The sequence below is a fragment of the Apostichopus japonicus genome, chromosome 19, assembly GCF_037975245.1.
Source record: "Apostichopus japonicus isolate 1M-3 chromosome 19, ASM3797524v1, whole genome shotgun sequence".
Classification (NCBI taxonomy): Eukaryota; Metazoa; Echinodermata; class Holothuroidea; order Aspidochirotida; family Stichopodidae; genus Apostichopus; species Apostichopus japonicus.
In genome coordinates, this window is record NC_092579.1 from 30702666 (window position 1) to 30720087 (window position 17422).

The 17422-nt window shown below is 36.4% G+C and overlaps 1 protein-coding gene across 10 annotated transcripts in view; it reads right to left on the reverse strand.

The window, feature by feature from the left end:
• LOC139960711 (sodium/calcium exchanger 2-like) overlaps positions 1 to 17422 on the reverse strand; it is a 55403-nt gene that overhangs the window by 5594 nt on the left and 32387 nt on the right. For 3 of the 10 annotated variants that reach the window (XM_071959297.1, XM_071959296.1, XM_071959298.1), the window contains exons 3-10: positions 16760 to 16807; positions 11123 to 11137; positions 7262 to 7291; positions 4395 to 4630; positions 3311 to 3492; positions 1836 to 2065; positions 373 to 711; positions 13 to 191 (exon numbers count right to left, since the gene is read on the reverse strand). In XM_071959297.1, coding sequence (XP_071815398.1) covers positions 13 to 191; positions 373 to 711; positions 1836 to 2065; positions 3311 to 3492; positions 4395 to 4630; positions 7262 to 7291; positions 11123 to 11137; positions 16760 to 16807 — 1259 coding nt within the window. The remainder of the gene's footprint in view (positions 1 to 12; positions 192 to 372; positions 712 to 1835; positions 2066 to 3310; positions 3493 to 4394; positions 4631 to 7261; positions 7292 to 11122; positions 11138 to 16759; positions 16808 to 17422) is intronic. The other 7 variants (XM_071959303.1, XM_071959299.1, XM_071959301.1 and 4 more) reach the window with 7 other exon arrangements.

Consider the following 17422-nt stretch of genomic DNA (forward strand, 5'->3'; position numbering starts at 1 on the left):
CTGTATCATTACCTTAAAGTAGATTGTGATGAAATGCAGCACATAGTCAATCGTGGTTGAATTCTCTACATCTCCACCATTCACATTCAAGGCGTCGCGGAACTGGTCTGCATAGGAGGAGTTACCGATCCTTAGCCGGTCAATGTTTATGTGGGTAATGGCAACCACACGATCCAAGACACCAGTGTAATCTGGAAGAGAGTAACAGATCCACATGTGAGCAAATGTGGGAAGTAGTTAAAGACGAAGACGTCTGGGTGTGTATGAGCTGTGGGGGAATGCTAACTGACCAAATGACACACAGACATGGGGACAGACATGAGGACACAGACACGGGGACACATATATACTGTAAAGAAGAGAATTGTTTACCGTCATCATTAATGATGGTTACTACTGTCTTTTTGAGTCTTCCTAGATCTGCTCCAGGACTTGGATCAGACAGCTCGATTTCAAAGCTCTCATCCTTCTCATATTCCTGGTCATCAATGATTGGAATTTCTATGTTTTTCTCCCGTTCCCCGTGTTCAAAGATGAGTATCCCTTCCCCTCCAATGTAGTCGCTGCCGTTGACAGCCTCAATGTCCTTGGTAGTCCACTTGACCTCCACTTTGCCATCAGATCCATCCACACGGTTAACCGTGATGATGACAGAACCAATGCTCTCTTTAACCAGATACGTATTCTTGGCAAACTCCAGCTTTCCTGGGTCTGGAATAACACATAGAATGCAAGTAAATAACTACAAGTATTTATTTGGCTTGTTCTGAAAGTGTGGGAAATTATCAAGCAGAAATTGATGACTGTTCAAATGGGACCAAACTGCATGACTATTAAAACAGATCAAACTAGAAACAAAATTATAAGAAATCTCTGCACACCAAACTGACACATATTATACTAATCATTTAAACAAAGGGCTAACCTTACCATGAGTAAAAATAAATACAATTCAGTTTAATCACAATTTACCCATGTAAGGTTTATCAAACGAATTGTACAAGACCGCTATGACTTAACCTTCAGCGAGACCAATTCAAGTGATGCATGCCAACATTCTGTACAGCTCTATCTCTCTCAATTCTGATTGGCCCAACACATTTTCCAGATGATTCACCCAGGGTAAAGACAGTGGTACTTTACAACAGCGCTCCATTGATTTCTGGGCTAGAGATGCAATCATGTCATTATAATTAGCAGAGATGTCTCGCCTTGGCTGCACCTGATGTGACAACCATGTCCACATCAAACATCCATTCTAATGGATTTGCATCAAATCATGTAAGAAACAGTTGTTGTTCAGTATTAAGGCAATATTCAGCTATTTATATGCTTTGGAGGGTTGACAATTTTCAGCACTTGGCAGTTCCTACATTGTCAGTATGCTCTTGAGTATCATGTTAATACCAAGCTAGACCATCCAATCAACCAAACTCAATAAATACAAGCAGATGCTAGCTACCGTATTGACTATTAAACTATTTTCCTCATGACTGAAACGTACCATTTAATTTTACATCGATTCTTCTAATTAGAGAAATGTAGTGCTAGTGCACATGTGGGAAGGAATTGTGATAAGACTAGGCCTCTAACTGCTAATTTGATGAAGGTCAGTTGCTGTTAACAGGTCCTTTCTCATTAAGTCTACTCCTGTAATTAATTTTTTAATGTTTAGACAAACTAAAATCACCAAAACATAGCAGTTTATATAACAAAGTACTACAGCTACAATAGCAACTCAGTTGTAATAGCAACCCAGCTATGATGTGTCAGTAATGATAGCATGTCATTTATCAGTATCTTTTATCTGAGTAATAAGTAAATAGTATCCTTACCATCGTCATTGATGATGGTCACCTCGCAGATGGTCTTACGTCCGATCATGGTGTTCTCTTTGGTGTCCAGAGTTAGTTTGACAAAGAATGTCTCATCTGGTTCCCATTCATAGTCATCGATGATCTCAATGTCAATGTACTTGGAGGTCTCCCCGGCCTCAAAGACCAAGGTACCCTTAGCAGGAACGTAATCACTGTTAGCTTCTGCAGTACCATCAACTGTTTCATACCTTGAGAAAAGATGATATGAAACTATTGAATAACAAATTATTGTAAAAAATAACATCTATATACAACTGTGAATAAAGTCCATGTATTTGATGAGGTTGTTGGCTTAGTTTGTCTGAGGGTAACCTGTCAGTGAGTGGATTTGCTGGGACTGACCTGGTTGTCACTCAGAGGGACTGTCTGGTAGATGAGTATGATGTCTTTATCAAAACAACAGTTCTAATACAAGGGTTACATACCCAGGGGTTGTTATAGACAAATAAGAACAAATAGCCCAAATAATCCTGTTTGAAGAGGGAGTCCAAAAGAATATTTAATGATGAAAGGGTGGGGCACGAACAGGTGACAATGGTCACAAGTTTGTTTATGATTAATCTAATTAATAATTTACTAAGAAATGATCAGAATACAGAATAAGGATGAAACCTTTGCTTTTTTGATCATTGGTTATTGTTATGTCATGTCCAGAACAAGGCTGCCAGTGTGTTATACCTGACAATGTGTTTGGTTACTACTCAACGATCAAAACTTGTGCAAAAGGAAAATGGGCATGGAAGATTAGGAGCTAGGCAGTGTTAGACCTGTGCACTAACTGCACCATAATCTGAGAGAGAGAATATGAATCACAGTTTGGTAGGTACACACACTACTGTTTAGTTCAAAGAACAACAAGAGTATAAACTCTTCACACAGAATTAAGCACAAAAACACTAACAGTCCTGTTTTTTGTATTACAAATGCTTCATACCCACTGTAAGCTATATACATGTAAGCTATATGTGTTGATTTGAATGTCACAAGGAACTGGAACCTGCCAATACTAAAGCTATTTCAGCATCTGCAACAGTAACTGTGGTTGTTTAGGTTTGTAAAGGTTAATTGGTGTTTGATATTTATATTTGGTGTACCTGTTCACAAGTCAATTAGTTCTTGTGCTTAGACTGTTTAAACACTGTTTGCATTAGTTCACATATGAAACCTAATGGAGGAAAATGCTACAAGTGAAAGCTGATAACTGTAGTCCAATCTTAATGTTTTAACTCAAGTTAGCTGTCAGTGGTAGGATGCATACCAAGATCAAAGAAGTGATATCATAAAGAAGGCAAGAATGTGGGTGGGGAGCAAGAATGAGGGGGGTGGATAGTTTCAGGTCTGATCAGAGTTCACATCAATGCTCAACGGTGCTCAAAAGAGGATTTCATGGCTGAAGACGGAAACATTAAATATGTACGACACTTCAAACTTACTTGACCTGGACTTGGTTGCTCTCCAATCCATAGCGATCAACTTCAACACGAACCTTCTTCTCGTTCTCAAAAACGGCAACAGATGCAGTGACAAATTCCACCACGGCCAGAGTACCATCTTTGGACAAATCAGTCCCAGGTCGAATTGGGGCTAGCTCATTGTTCTTAATTTTGTGGTAGAGCTGCAATGTAAGAGTTAATGAAGTAATAATAGTAACATATATGTGATAGAACCAGAAGGGTTTCTCCTGGGCACACACCCCACAACTCCTCCCATATTTGAAGGGTAACATGCCTCTTCAACAACTTAAACAATAGACTTTCACCATTCTATTAATCTTGTAGACATAGCATGATGCCTAACATGCAATCACCTGGATGATAATCTACTAAGGCTGGGCAGATATGATCTTCACACTATCTCTAGTATCTCCACTAGGAACCACCTGCTACAGTAGCTTTATGCAGTACCAGGGTTGTAGCATATTGCACTCTATTCAAAATGGTACTACCCATAAATTACGAACTAAACTTCACTGTGCACAGGGTTGATATACATTGGCTTACATTAACATGCACACACTGGAGCTACCATAGATAGGAACTAGCAGGCTATACATTATAATGTTAGCTGCAGCTGTCCATTGTGTTGCATTAAATTTCATACATAAACCACCAGGTTTGACTCCTGGCATTAATATTACTTGTTGATCAGTTATGACCATAATGAATACCTGCCATAATTAATAGAAGGTTACTGAGCAGTTTCTGGAATGTAATAATATTCAAGGCTGCTAGCATCGTTAGTCCAGACTAAAATCAATAATAAATGCTATGACATGGTGTCATAATTGCATTGCCTCTTATACCAGGCCTACTGCGAAGGTCAAAGTTCATTTAGAGGTGGTTATTGCTATGATAGGAAGTGTAGGAATCTTCACATTAGAAATGACAAACTGATGATGATGAAGAGATCATTTTCACAGCGTTTGTAAAGTATGTACATAGGAAACAACATCGTAATTAAATCTTTACATCCGTTCCAGAAAGGATTGGAAACTTTTTCTGAGTTTAAGAATGCTACCTCCATAACGTGACCGTCCAGAGCAGGTTGTACTTTGGAGCCCCCAGTGAGTCCACGAGTAGCATTAACTCGATACCAGGCTCTGGAGTGATGCTCATGTTGTGCTGCCTCCAGAGCAATCAACTTAGCAATAGTCTCCTCGTCCAGGTCGGGATGCTTGCCCACCTCCTTCATAAAGTCAGCCACCTTCTTCTTGGTCAACTGACTGCTTGTGAGGTTGGAATAGGCACTCAGCTCTAGGAGAGGTCAAAGTTTAGATGAGAACTATATTATAACTTACATATTATTAAGGCAGATGATGCCAGTTCTAGTTTGAGACAAACATCTTGGTGAATTTGATATCATGGTTGTGGAGCATCCATTGGATAATAATAACTCAAAATGTAAAGAGAAGGAAGAAAGAGAGGGGGTAGAGCTTAAGGGTACACAGAACCACATACAGGTTTGTTAGGGGTAATAACGGAATAATAAATGCACTAAATACATTAACAACACACCACAATACAGACTAGCATGTGAATGCACTATGCACAAAACTAGGATCCTAATACTAACAACTAATTGTGTAATTCAAGACAGTTTCCTCATCTGAGTTGATCCACACCACAAATGACATGTTCCTCAGTTTCCAGGGACATTGACTTGATACCCAACTTGCTTTCACAACCAAAAGACAGCAAGAACTAAATTATTCAGTCCACGAAGACAGCATTGGTCTGATATAGAAGTAAGTAGACTCACTAAGTGTAAAAGTACAACCCACCACTGGACTGGCTAGGTAAATCATTAAAAGATAAAAGCATTTAACAACAACATGAAACCCTGGTCACAAGGAAGACTTCTCACAGAGCCAATTAACCAAAAAAACAGAATTGACTTTATAAGCCTTTCATTAACTAATGCGATAATTGATTAATTGTTTAACACAAAAAGTGACATCAGTGAAAAAGACTGCATCCTTTGCCAGTTTCTTTGCTAGATCTTTAGTTTAATATTATCATTATTTTGAGCATTTCAGATACATCTAGTGATCTGACAGAATGTGATGGATGATATTTGCCTTGACCTATAAAGGTTGAAGCGTTTAAGGTTTTCATCAGCTGTGAAACTGAGCTACAAACCCATTCAGTTAAAACATTCAAACATGATGTAACAAAGCTCAGAAGAATTTACAGTTAACGTAAAACTGAAAAAGCCCACAGAAATCTTCTATGAATATGACTACACAGTGTGCAATTTTAGACATCAATGGTTTGGAGAGGGGTAGGGGTTATCAGTTACTGGCACATTTTGGCAAACCATGGTTCATGCAATAATAAAGGTATCAAAAACTCAGACAAACAGTTTGTGAACTGATGAGCTAGATGGATCCAGCTTCATATCTGTTTGCCTTGTTGAGATATTTGACAAGTTGGATGAGGTCATTACATATTCATCTACATATTTATGTGATGCAGGGACTAAATCAAAACTCTTCCTCCTTTTTCCTAAAACATTTGAAATGATGGTTACACCTTGGAAAACTATTCACACGTTAGATGGGATCTTATTTTATGTTAATATTGCAAGATCATGCGACTCCATCGAAACAGAAGTGATTCAAATATCAGTGTTTTCAAATGACCTTTGACCTTAAAGTAAGCAGCCAAGGGCAACTACTGTTATAGGCCATGTATGAAGTTCATGTGAAAGGTAGGCATGGTAAGAAATCATTATTACAAACCCAGGCATCACAAACACTAGTACTCATTTGCTATAATCACTTCATAGATGCAATTTTGCCTTCAGCAAGGAATTGTCAGAAGCAATGATAAACAAAGGCTTTATGGGACACTATGTGAATCAAGCAATGATAAACAAAGGCATTATGGGACACTATGGAAATGAAACGAAGAGTAACAACCACTTCATTCCTTTGATCGGCTATGTTGTGTCATTTCCCACCTCTAGTTTTGGAGCTTATCAAACAGCTTCCTGTTTCCCTGAGAGGAATTCACATGATAATTAAGTAAGGCATTCTGTTGATGTTGCTTTGGTTGTCATGGTAACTATGTATAATTTGACTAGGATGCTAATTAAGCTGTTTTGTTATTTTGGGAGGCGTATGACTTATTTTCAATTTCATGTTCAGTTTGTTTCAAAAGGCCATTTTTTAATCTTATCACAATGGTAAAGTAGGATCAAAATTTGTAATTTTGGTTTTATCATATTGAAAAGATTTTGCTATTTATGTTCAGTTTTATATATTATCATTATGGCAAATAGCTAGTTTAGGTTGTAAGTACTTTTGCATAGTAGAATGTATTCATTAGAATTGCCTGCTGTTTTTAGTGTTTTCTGTAGGATAGTATCACTACATACAGCCCATATTACCATACTACTGTAGTTCAGGGGAAGCCTTCACACCCTACTGAACTTGACGAATGAACTACTCATACACAGAATAACATACTATATGCATGACAAACATTGACTAAAATATTCAACGTTTGGAAATTCATATCTGCGAGTTATTTTATAAATTAGCTAATAATGAGGAGGTGCACTTTATAGTGACAGCTCACTACCAATTACTTTACTAACCAAGAGCTATGTTTTTCAGTCAAATTAAATGAAATTGTAATGTAACTTACATAGTAAAGAGAAGTATCTATTTCCAAACAAGTTAGATATTACTTCATTAGCAGTAAACAATGGATAAGTAGTGCTCAGGAAAATTCAAATTCTTAATATTCAAGAGCAACCTGGCATCACCATTATTTATAAATAATATATTTTTTAGTTTGTTGTCTGCAAAACAAAAACACCAGAACAAGAAGGAGAGAAGAATAGGCAAGTGTTGCAACAGCATGTAGATTATACAGTACCTTGGTATGGAGTCATGTTAGACCCAGACACTGGTTGTTGATACGGAGAAGCAGGCATGGACCATCATCAAGCAGGGAGGAGGCGTGCAGGAGACATGTAGGAGGAGACAGGGTGAAGCCAAAAACAGCAACAATGAAAAATGAGTTTTTGAGTGTAGAGATGGAGATAAGCAAGAGGAAAGCAAAGATGACATGGTGAGCAAAAAGAACTAAGCAATAAGTTAATCAAAGTCCAATACAGCGTGCTTGGTTACGTATCAATGATGGATGATGTGAGTGCAAACTGAAAGCAAATTAAGCTCCATTACTGCTGTTGTTCTTTCTGTTTTCAAACAGTTAGATCTCTTCTTTCATGCTCCACCACAAGCCCAACACCAAACAATGACATGTATCCAACAACAGTCAACAATCAAATAAGAGTGAAATAAAAATAATATTACTAGTATCAAGTAAAAAATTGGGTTTTAGGCCCGTAGCAATGTTATTCATGTCGACGTGTGGTATCACCAATGACTATGGGATCACCAATATGTTACAGTTTAAACAGTGGACAGTAGTATCACCAATATATGACAGATTAATTGTGGACACTGGTATCACCTATGTTACTAATTAAACAGTGACTGGTATCACCAATATATGACAGATTAAAACAGTGGACAGTGGTATCACCAATATGACAGATTAATTGAGGAGACTAGTATCACCAATATGTTACTAATTAAACAGTGGACTGGTATCACTAATATGACAAATTAATTGTGGACAGTGGTATCACCAATATATGATAGATAATTGTGGACACTGGTATCATCAATATGTTACTAATTAAACAGTGGACTGGTATCACCAATATATGACAGATTAAAACAGTGGACAGTGGTATCACCAATATGACAGATTAATTGTGGAGACTAGTATCACCAATATGTTACTAATTAAACAGTGAACTGGTATCACTAATATATGACAGATTAATCATGTACAGTGGTAGCAGTATAGTTGTAACATGCACTGCTAAATTAGTTCTATTGTACTAGTCTATATCTACACTGACCCAACTGGAATACAACAAGACATCTACTGTATAGTAAACAGGTTGATTTCAATTCGATGCTGGTTGACCAGCCTTCTGTCTTTTTTCTCTCCTTTTTTCTTTTTCTTTCTTTTTCTTGTAATCAGTTTGAATTCTAAACAACAATGCCCTTTAATTTCCTTATTTTTTCTTTCCTTTTTCTAATCTGAAGCACTGTATTGTATCTTAAAGTCAGCACTGCCTCACAATAAACTTAAATTACAGAATGTATGATTTTAATCTTTATACCTATGGATGGATGGACGCAGGCATTGTAACCCCAGGGGGCACTCTAACCCAAGTGCAGATATATATCCAGTCAAGAGGCTCTCAGAATAAACAAGCCTGTAAAAATTCACGCCTTAGGAAAGTGGAATCTGAGTAGTTGTGAACTCTTTCAAGAATCAGTTTCCATTTGGATGAGTGCTTAAAACATCTTTTGTGACCTGCAATGACAGATGAGCACAAAGTGACTACCAACATATTCATTAGAGCTGATCATGTTCATGATTTATTACCCTGCTGGCTTACACATGTTGCAATGTCAGAGACCTACTCTTGATTCTAATATCATATGGATTTTGCCATTTTTAACGTGAAGTAAAAAATATAACAAAAATTTAAAAGGGAAGACCAATCCTTGGAAGCAAAAATTTGTCCTTTTTGATTTTGATCATACTTGATATGAACCACAAGAAGACATCACGAAAGATTTGGGTAACATTAGATCACTAGCAACCCAACTGTAGAACTTTGATGCTAATAAAATAATCTGAAAAACCACAATGAGAGTTTAGTAACAAATTTGTATGATTCTTGTAAATTGTAAAATAAAAATGACAACTAATAACATGTCTAAACCCAGAAGACAGACCTTCCATGATGTAATAACACGACCTTACAACCTTTCATGAAGAAGCCAATAAAATACCAGGAGTGATCATAAACTGTCTATCATATATACTTTATCTTTATTCATCTGTCTCCTTAGTATTAAAACATTTACAGATCTTCACTATTTAGCGATATATCAGTGCAGCAGCTGCTGTGTAGACAACTAAATGATACTTACAGTGCAGACTGTATTTTTCATTAAGTTCTGCTTTCTGCAAGAAACCATATGTTCCTGACATAGATGATTAATTTAAACCATTTGTCATTCACTACAAGGGAACTAACATGTTTATGTACATGTAAATATGTATATGCCGTTACTATTAATTATGTACAACTTGTAAGATGGTTAGAGTTGTTACTTTTCTGCAAAACCCAGATCATAAACAAAGATTGTTTTGTTTGTATTCTTCTTCCTGGGGGGTGGGGAAAGGGTGGGGGGTGGGGAAAGGGTGGGGGTTGCTCTCAATACCTAAACCAGGTATGCAAACACATTCTTATATAATTTTGTGTTCTAACTTTTCCAGATGAAACATTTAGTACTGTAACTAGTATTGACTACCTGGAGAAACATCTAATATGTACCAGATATGAACTCAATTTGGCTGACAATGAGGCAAAAAACATTCAAAGCTAGTCAGAGACAGTCCATGTATGTAAATGATCAATTTAGTTACGGTTCGTTAAGTAACATCTACATGCATGCATCATTCATTAAAAAAACATCAATCTACAGGACAACACATTCTACATCAAAGCAGACTCCTGCATCCATCAATCCAGGACAACGTATTCTACATCGAAGCAGATGTCAATTAGTTAAAAATTTCAAATGTGTTGTGCACTTAATTGGCAACTTCAGTAATTAGCATGAACAATGCTTTTTCAACTCTTTACATGTATGTTATAGTCACCTCAAAGCATGCTAAGACCATGCTATTACCATACAGTTCTAAGTCAAAAGTTCTAATACCAAGGTTTCCAGAATTCAAAATCTATATGACCAAATATTTTATTTCTAGTTTTGTTTGTTACCTCTCTGTAGAATGAATGATGTCAAAAGAAAGCGTAGAGGAGGACCTACTTATTATTCACTGAATTGTCAAAAGGTGTAAAGACTGAATATCATTAGCCAAAAAGAAACCTTGGCAGTTTGTGGAAAAGAAAAAGCTAAAATATTTAGCATATATATATCAAGGAAACTTGATCAACGTCAGTAGATGTCTCTAACTGTTGGTCCAGTCGTTATTGTTCAAGTGCGAAAGTAAAACCCTGAGGACACACATGGCCTTGCTTAGAATTCTAAACCACTAAGTGAATGCTGACAGTATTAAAAGCAAAGTTGACTTCTTTAGCATTAATGCACTTAGTTTACGGAATCAGGACATTAACTGAACTGCACATGAAACACTGAAGACAATGCAGCAGACACATCCACAACCAGCACTTGACAACAGTGTATAAATTCTTCCTATCCTTGAGTATCTGTATATAAACCATTGCATACGAACCATTTTACACAAGAAATGGACTAAAATTAGGCCTTACATCAAAGTAAAATGTGTTTGTTGTTTTCCACTGAGGTTTCACAAAATGGGTTATAGTGGGCTGTAGTGTGTTACAGTATTTTTTTTTTCTTAACAAATGGGCTAAAAACAGCTATGAAATGGCAGACATTGAAACAACAGAAATATCTGCATGTTTAATAAGTAGTGTTATCAAAAAAAGGGGAAACATGTATGCACAAATGGAATGCATGTAGACATGTAGTAACATACCACTGACTCTCAAAACATTTCAGTTACACACATGGCACTCAAAACAATAAACACATGGAAATATTAGAAACAAAACCAGCACTGCAGTGTTTTCTAGTGAGCTACTGTACTTACCAGAGGGATCACCTACTGTGAGATGCAAATCAGTCCAAGAAAGGGAAAGAAATACAAGCAAAGAAGAATTCAGGCTGTAAATTCATGATAAAATGTAACTATACAGCATAATGACACTATGTCAGGCTCATAATGTCAGGCTCATAATGTCAGGCTCATAATGTCCTCATAGACAATACAAATATCTAATAATTTCAGTGTGTATAAAGTATATTAGTTCTGAATGCAAACAGGGCAATGCAGGTGGTGAGTAAACAGAACATTTGAGGATAGTTTAGTCAATCGACTGCAAGAATTAGTTAGGATACCAACAGAAGCTTCTATTTGACTGCCTTCACAGAAGACATCTCTCAACAACCTTGCACATGTGGGTTAAGAGAATCTAATTAGCTGGGGGATTGAATCAGAGAGCTACTGGTAGAAGTGTGGGCACTCTAAATGATACACATGCTTCAAACCAAACTGTTATTAAAGCAGCCATTTCAAGTGGTTATCAATTTCATACAACTTAATCTAAAATAAGGTTACAATTGGTTAAACTCCCTCAGCCTTCTAGACCATAAAGAGAGCAGATTACTAATTCATAAGAAGTTTTATTTATTTATCTTCCACCATAATAGTAATTACCGTACCAGCAAAAGCAAAGCAGAATAGCTTAAAATGAATATACATGCATTAGATGTATATTATGCCATTGATTTGTACAGTACTTGACTGGCTATGTACTGTAGCTGCATTGCTTCATTCTCTGCATATCTCTGAGATACAGTGCATGATTTTGGATTCCCTATCTATATTCAGCAATATCTTTAACTTTATACTCCAAGACAGCACTGTATATCTGTCTAGTTCAGTCACCTATGTTCAGATAATTTAGTGAGATCAATACGATCGTCTCTCCGTTCCATCTCTAATTTACTCAGTATCTGAGGCTTACTGATTCATTCCTGCTGATTCACAGACACTGGTTAATCAAGAGAGTTGCCAAGGGACTGGGAGCTCTAAGATGCGTACTATCAATTGGATTCATAGCGTGCACACATATCATGATTACTTCGCTACAGACAATATGTCACACAATCGAACAGAGAGACTTCTATTGCCTCACTAGACCAATTCACACAGCACTGTACAATGTAACATGGCCCTGGAGGAAACAATTACATTTCATATTTTGTGAAGTTTGGAGGTTTATCAATTTTTGCTTTTGTCATGAAGTACTACTGCCAGCTAGGTACAAATAGTTGCATTATTTGTACTGTACAATAATAAACAACTAGTCATTGTGGCTATCCACTACCACAAATTACAAAGTCTCCTTCTTATCATTTTGAAATATGACAAATTCAAACCATTCTAGGCACGGTAGAACGAGGTGCTAAGATTGTAAGGAGACAGGTAAGCAAGGAGCAAAGTAAATTCAAAAGCAATAGATCAGCCCTGTAGTAACAGAGGTTGATATGTTTATTCCTCATGTCTACATTGTATGTCCAGAATCTACTGAAATGTTATCCAGGCTGTATAAATCCACTGTACAAAGAAATATTCAAACTAAAGAGGACCCACGAGAATAAGAGAGAGGATGAATGGCTTATAATCTCAAGTATTGTAAGTGAGAGAATATGTCCACAAGGGGTCTACCTGGGCACTGAAGGCACTTCTTCTTAAGCCTCAAATATCAATAACTCTTCACTTTTTTTTTAAAAAGGTTCTAAAGATAACTGTGAATTGAATACAAGACTATTTAACTCCTCTTGTAGACTAACAACCTTTCATAGAACCGTTTTGGTTGTTTCATCTGTTTGTGTTTGGTATGATTATTTGGGGGTTTTCTGAGGATAATGAACCTGTGATATATTCACAATTTCACTGTTTAGTTCTAGATTTCCGGTGTTGTATTAAATGGCATCTTGCACTACAAGATGCGCACTACAAGATACGTACTACAAGATGCGCACTACGAGATACTACAAGATATGCACTACAAGATACGCACTACAAGATGTGCACTTCAAGAGTCGCACTAAGAGATACTACAAGATGCGCACTACAAGATACGTACTGCAAGATGCGCACTAAGAGATACTACAAGATGCGCACTACAAGATACGTACTGCAAGATGCGCACTACGAGATACTACAAGATATGCACTACAAGATAGGCACTGCAAGATAGGCACAAGATACGCACTACAAGAAGCGCTCTTCCAGATACGCACTACAAGATGCGTTCTTCAAGGTGCGCACTACGAGATATGCATTACAAGACATCCAAGTGTCATTATGCTCACTACATCTCAAGTTTGAAAACAGCAATAGAGTAAAGAACAAGAAGCTATTTCGAGTGTTTGATATTCACATATTGTTTGTGATGGACAATGAGCATTTCTGCAAACCTGATCAGTATGGTTCATACTCCTTGACAACCAATGTTCTTTTTTCGTAACTTTGGTGGACAAGGAAGACACACAGATTTGCTGCTTGATCCATGTATCCTAATGAACCAGAGTATACATCCATCCTTAGCAACCAATACAATAACACCGGTGGAGACCAAATTACTTCACGGAAATGATTAATTAAGAAATGTGCTCTGCATCTATTTTAATGGCTGTAATGACACAGGAAACCCAGTATTTAATGAATATCTTCCTAGCTACGTGTCAATATTCTGGCAATATGACTGCAGACTATTAACACTCTCAGGTTCTCATGTCAGCTCTCATTTGATTCAATGATTAGCATACATGTTTGGAGATCTCTCTGCTTCGAAAGATAGTTTAAAGAAGGAAGATAACAAACCAGCAATCATTTTTATCGGGAACATAAACTCTTCTGTTGCCAGATGCTTTGTTAACATAATATCATCAATTGTTTGACAATTTTCATATCTTTGCCATGCTCAATGTTATCAGGATGTGTTAGGTCTGTGCTTGTTTGTGCCAATTTAAACTGCAAGAAGATTTCATTTGATTTCAAGATATTCCATAGAAACATTCTCAATACAGTCTGTCTCACTTCAAGTTCTAAAGATGCTTCATTCTGCATTTATTTCTTTTTATGATTCACGTTAAATTGTTTCCTTTTAGTTTTGATGAGGGAACTGAATAAGATTTTCTACTTTCTTCTAATTCAATCTCCAGGCAAACACATCCTATCACTACTATGTAGATCTAATTTACAATAAACAATAAATGGCATGTGTTTGTTTTGTCGTGGTAAAGAAAATGAAAAATAATAACTTTCATTTGCCACCATTTACAGGAAAGGCAATTCACATGTTGACTACATTATTATGAAGATAACTGTACTGTATGGTACTGTACGGCACTGTATTTTATGGTACTGTATAGTACTGTACTGTGCGGTACTGATCTGTACTGTAAAGTACTGTACGGTACTGTATTTGACGGTACTGTACTGATCTGTACTGGCTGAGCTGGTTTATGGTTTGAGTAGGAAGGTCCCCCCCCCCCCTTTCCCTCCTATCTCCCTGGTTCTGTTCTGACAAAGAGACTAGCCCAGTAGATCACTAGTTGTGATGTTTCACCAGGGAGTTGCCATAACAACTCCCTGGTTTCACAGAGCTTGAGAGGAAAGCTTCTTAATTGAAACCACAGTTTGGTGTGATACAGTGACTAACTGTGTTGGCCACTTGAGATAAAATTCTCAATATCCTTCTAGCATCATCTGCAAATATTAAATGAGCCTGGCTAAAGCCTTCCTTGCCTTAAGCAACATAAACATAATTAATTTTGCAGGACTAGTCAGAGGAAGGATAAATTACAAATTCAAGGAGATTTACTTCAATTTATAGATTGACAGTATCTCTTGCCAAGGCAATCATTTCTGTCCTGTTAAATTGACAATGAACTTTCGCTCGAAGGTAACAAGTTATTTTCATCCACAGGATTGACAATTGATAGAAACTCTTTGCATTTGATGTGTTTAGATTCTTTGATGAATTTATTAGTTTTCTTACAGACTTATTTTGTATTCAGTTTTTGTGTCTAGTTTCAAGAAAGAGAGGTCACAACTTAATTAACCTGAAAAAGTTATCTGGATTTAAAAAGTATAAAATATTGCAGTATATCTTACACTGCAGTATAGTCAGTTTATTTGAACTGTAGAAGTATAGTTGATACTGTAGTACATATGTTACACTGCAGTATATTTGATACTCATACTGCAGTACATTTCATACTGCAGTATATTATATATTGTAGTATATTTGATTCTGCAGTCTATTTACACTCCAGTATATATTACACTGGGGTATATTTTACACTGCACAGTATACTACAGTTTATATATCTTATACTGTAGTATCTTGTTTACTGTAAACTGGAATACATTACTGCAGGATGTGAAAGACCCATCTCACTAAATGGAATATAGAGTCATCAAATATCTGGCTTTTTATGATATACCAAACTTCTGAGTGCCAGCTGACAAAACATAATGCATATGAAATTGATCTTGCTTGACGGAAGTAGTAGCTGAGACATGGCAATAAATAGTTGTTAAATTAAATTTTTGTTTTTCATCCAAGAGCAGCATAAATATGGTTCCCACTCATGGATAATTTAGTTAATTATTCAAAACAACATACATATGATTTTCTTTCATAAATAAGAGATTAGTCACGGTGTAAAACCAATGACATATAGTGTACTATATAGGTATTGTCATAAAATAACTGACACGTGACAAAAAACTCTGACGCATCATATTTTCTTGCCAATGAACAGAAGCCAACACCATTCAGGAAGGCTGTTACATATCAAAGCAATGATCAACACTATCCTTTGCAGCCTACCATACTTTGACAGTAGATGAAACCCAGGCCTATCCTATGTTAATAGAAGAATTAGCGCAAGAAGGGTGTTCTTGTCAAAAATTGGTCCGGCTATTTCTCTCCTCCAATATGTACTGTTAGTCTTTGACCATTATATCATGTTGCAGGATTGTATTGAGTGTGGTCGAGCGTTTAATATATTGACCTTCATTATGACTGCAATGTAACCAGACTGCGATGTAACCAGACTGCTAAAAACTAACATTTCAGGTTTCTGCTGCCTGACCTGTCCAACTTCAAACTAGCATCAATGTGCTGTTTGAACTAAAGAAAAGAAATCTTTTTAATTACTTTATTTAAAATATTGTTTTATTCAGTGCATTGTTAAAAAGACAGTCCTGAGTGAGAGTAGTTAATATAGAGAGGTTAATAGTTAATGTGTGGCACAGCAATGTTAGAAGTCAGAGCAAGATATTACCACACTAGAGATAGTGAAATGTGGTGGCACTGAACTTATTATTCTATGGATGCTAAGAATTTAGTTGTGAACATTTTATATCTAAATTCTAGTAGCCGTAAATCCCTGTGAAGGATAAAGAACCACCAAATAATTCTATTTGCTGAAGGTACAAGCCCTGCAGTGGGGTTTTATCAGTTTAGTTAAAGAACATTTTTGTTTTGTTTTTAAGTGTGTTAGACATTGGTTTTGTGAAGCCTGCAACCACTCTAAACAATTCTGAAAGAGGCAAAAGTTCACATCAATGTGTTAGATTTGTTTTTAATGAAGAAAGTTTCCTAGAAAGTAATATGAGACAGGATTGTGACTAAGAATGACTTACCACTGTTAAAGGATCTCCACAGAACATCGAAGGAGCTATTCTTAACAACTGTGTACGTATACAAACAGGATACCTGCTATTACAGTACTGTACAGTAACAAACTACAGTATGCTGCTTTCATCAATGATAGTTATTAATTTGTGAGTTATTTCATGCTTGTAAGCATATTAGATTCTCAATAGTTGTACAACAGGGCATCAAGAATGACTGGATCCTCCAAACATACTACTTTATTAAAATTAATTATTACCAAGAAATTCCAAAATATCAGCTTTTCTTGCTGTTTCTGGGCATATTTTGTTTAATTGTTTTTTGACTCACTTGATTTCATCGCCTACTTTGATAAAAACTTACTGAGAGCCCAGCATATAGCAACAATGGTAATAAATTAGCATGCCTGAATTAAGCAGTACAAATCAATTACTTTTATCTTGCAGAATATGTTGTTAGTTATACTGATGATGAGTAACATTGTCAGCATTCATGCAGTGTAGATACATTACTGTATGCAGTCACTGAATAACAAGATGATCATGAACTATCTAACCAAACAAGCACACAGGCAACCTCCCTCGCACTTCTTTATAATGCAAACTTACATCCTGAAGATACATTCAAGTATACATGTGCAAGTTATGGTAGCTGTACGTAATTGCATACGG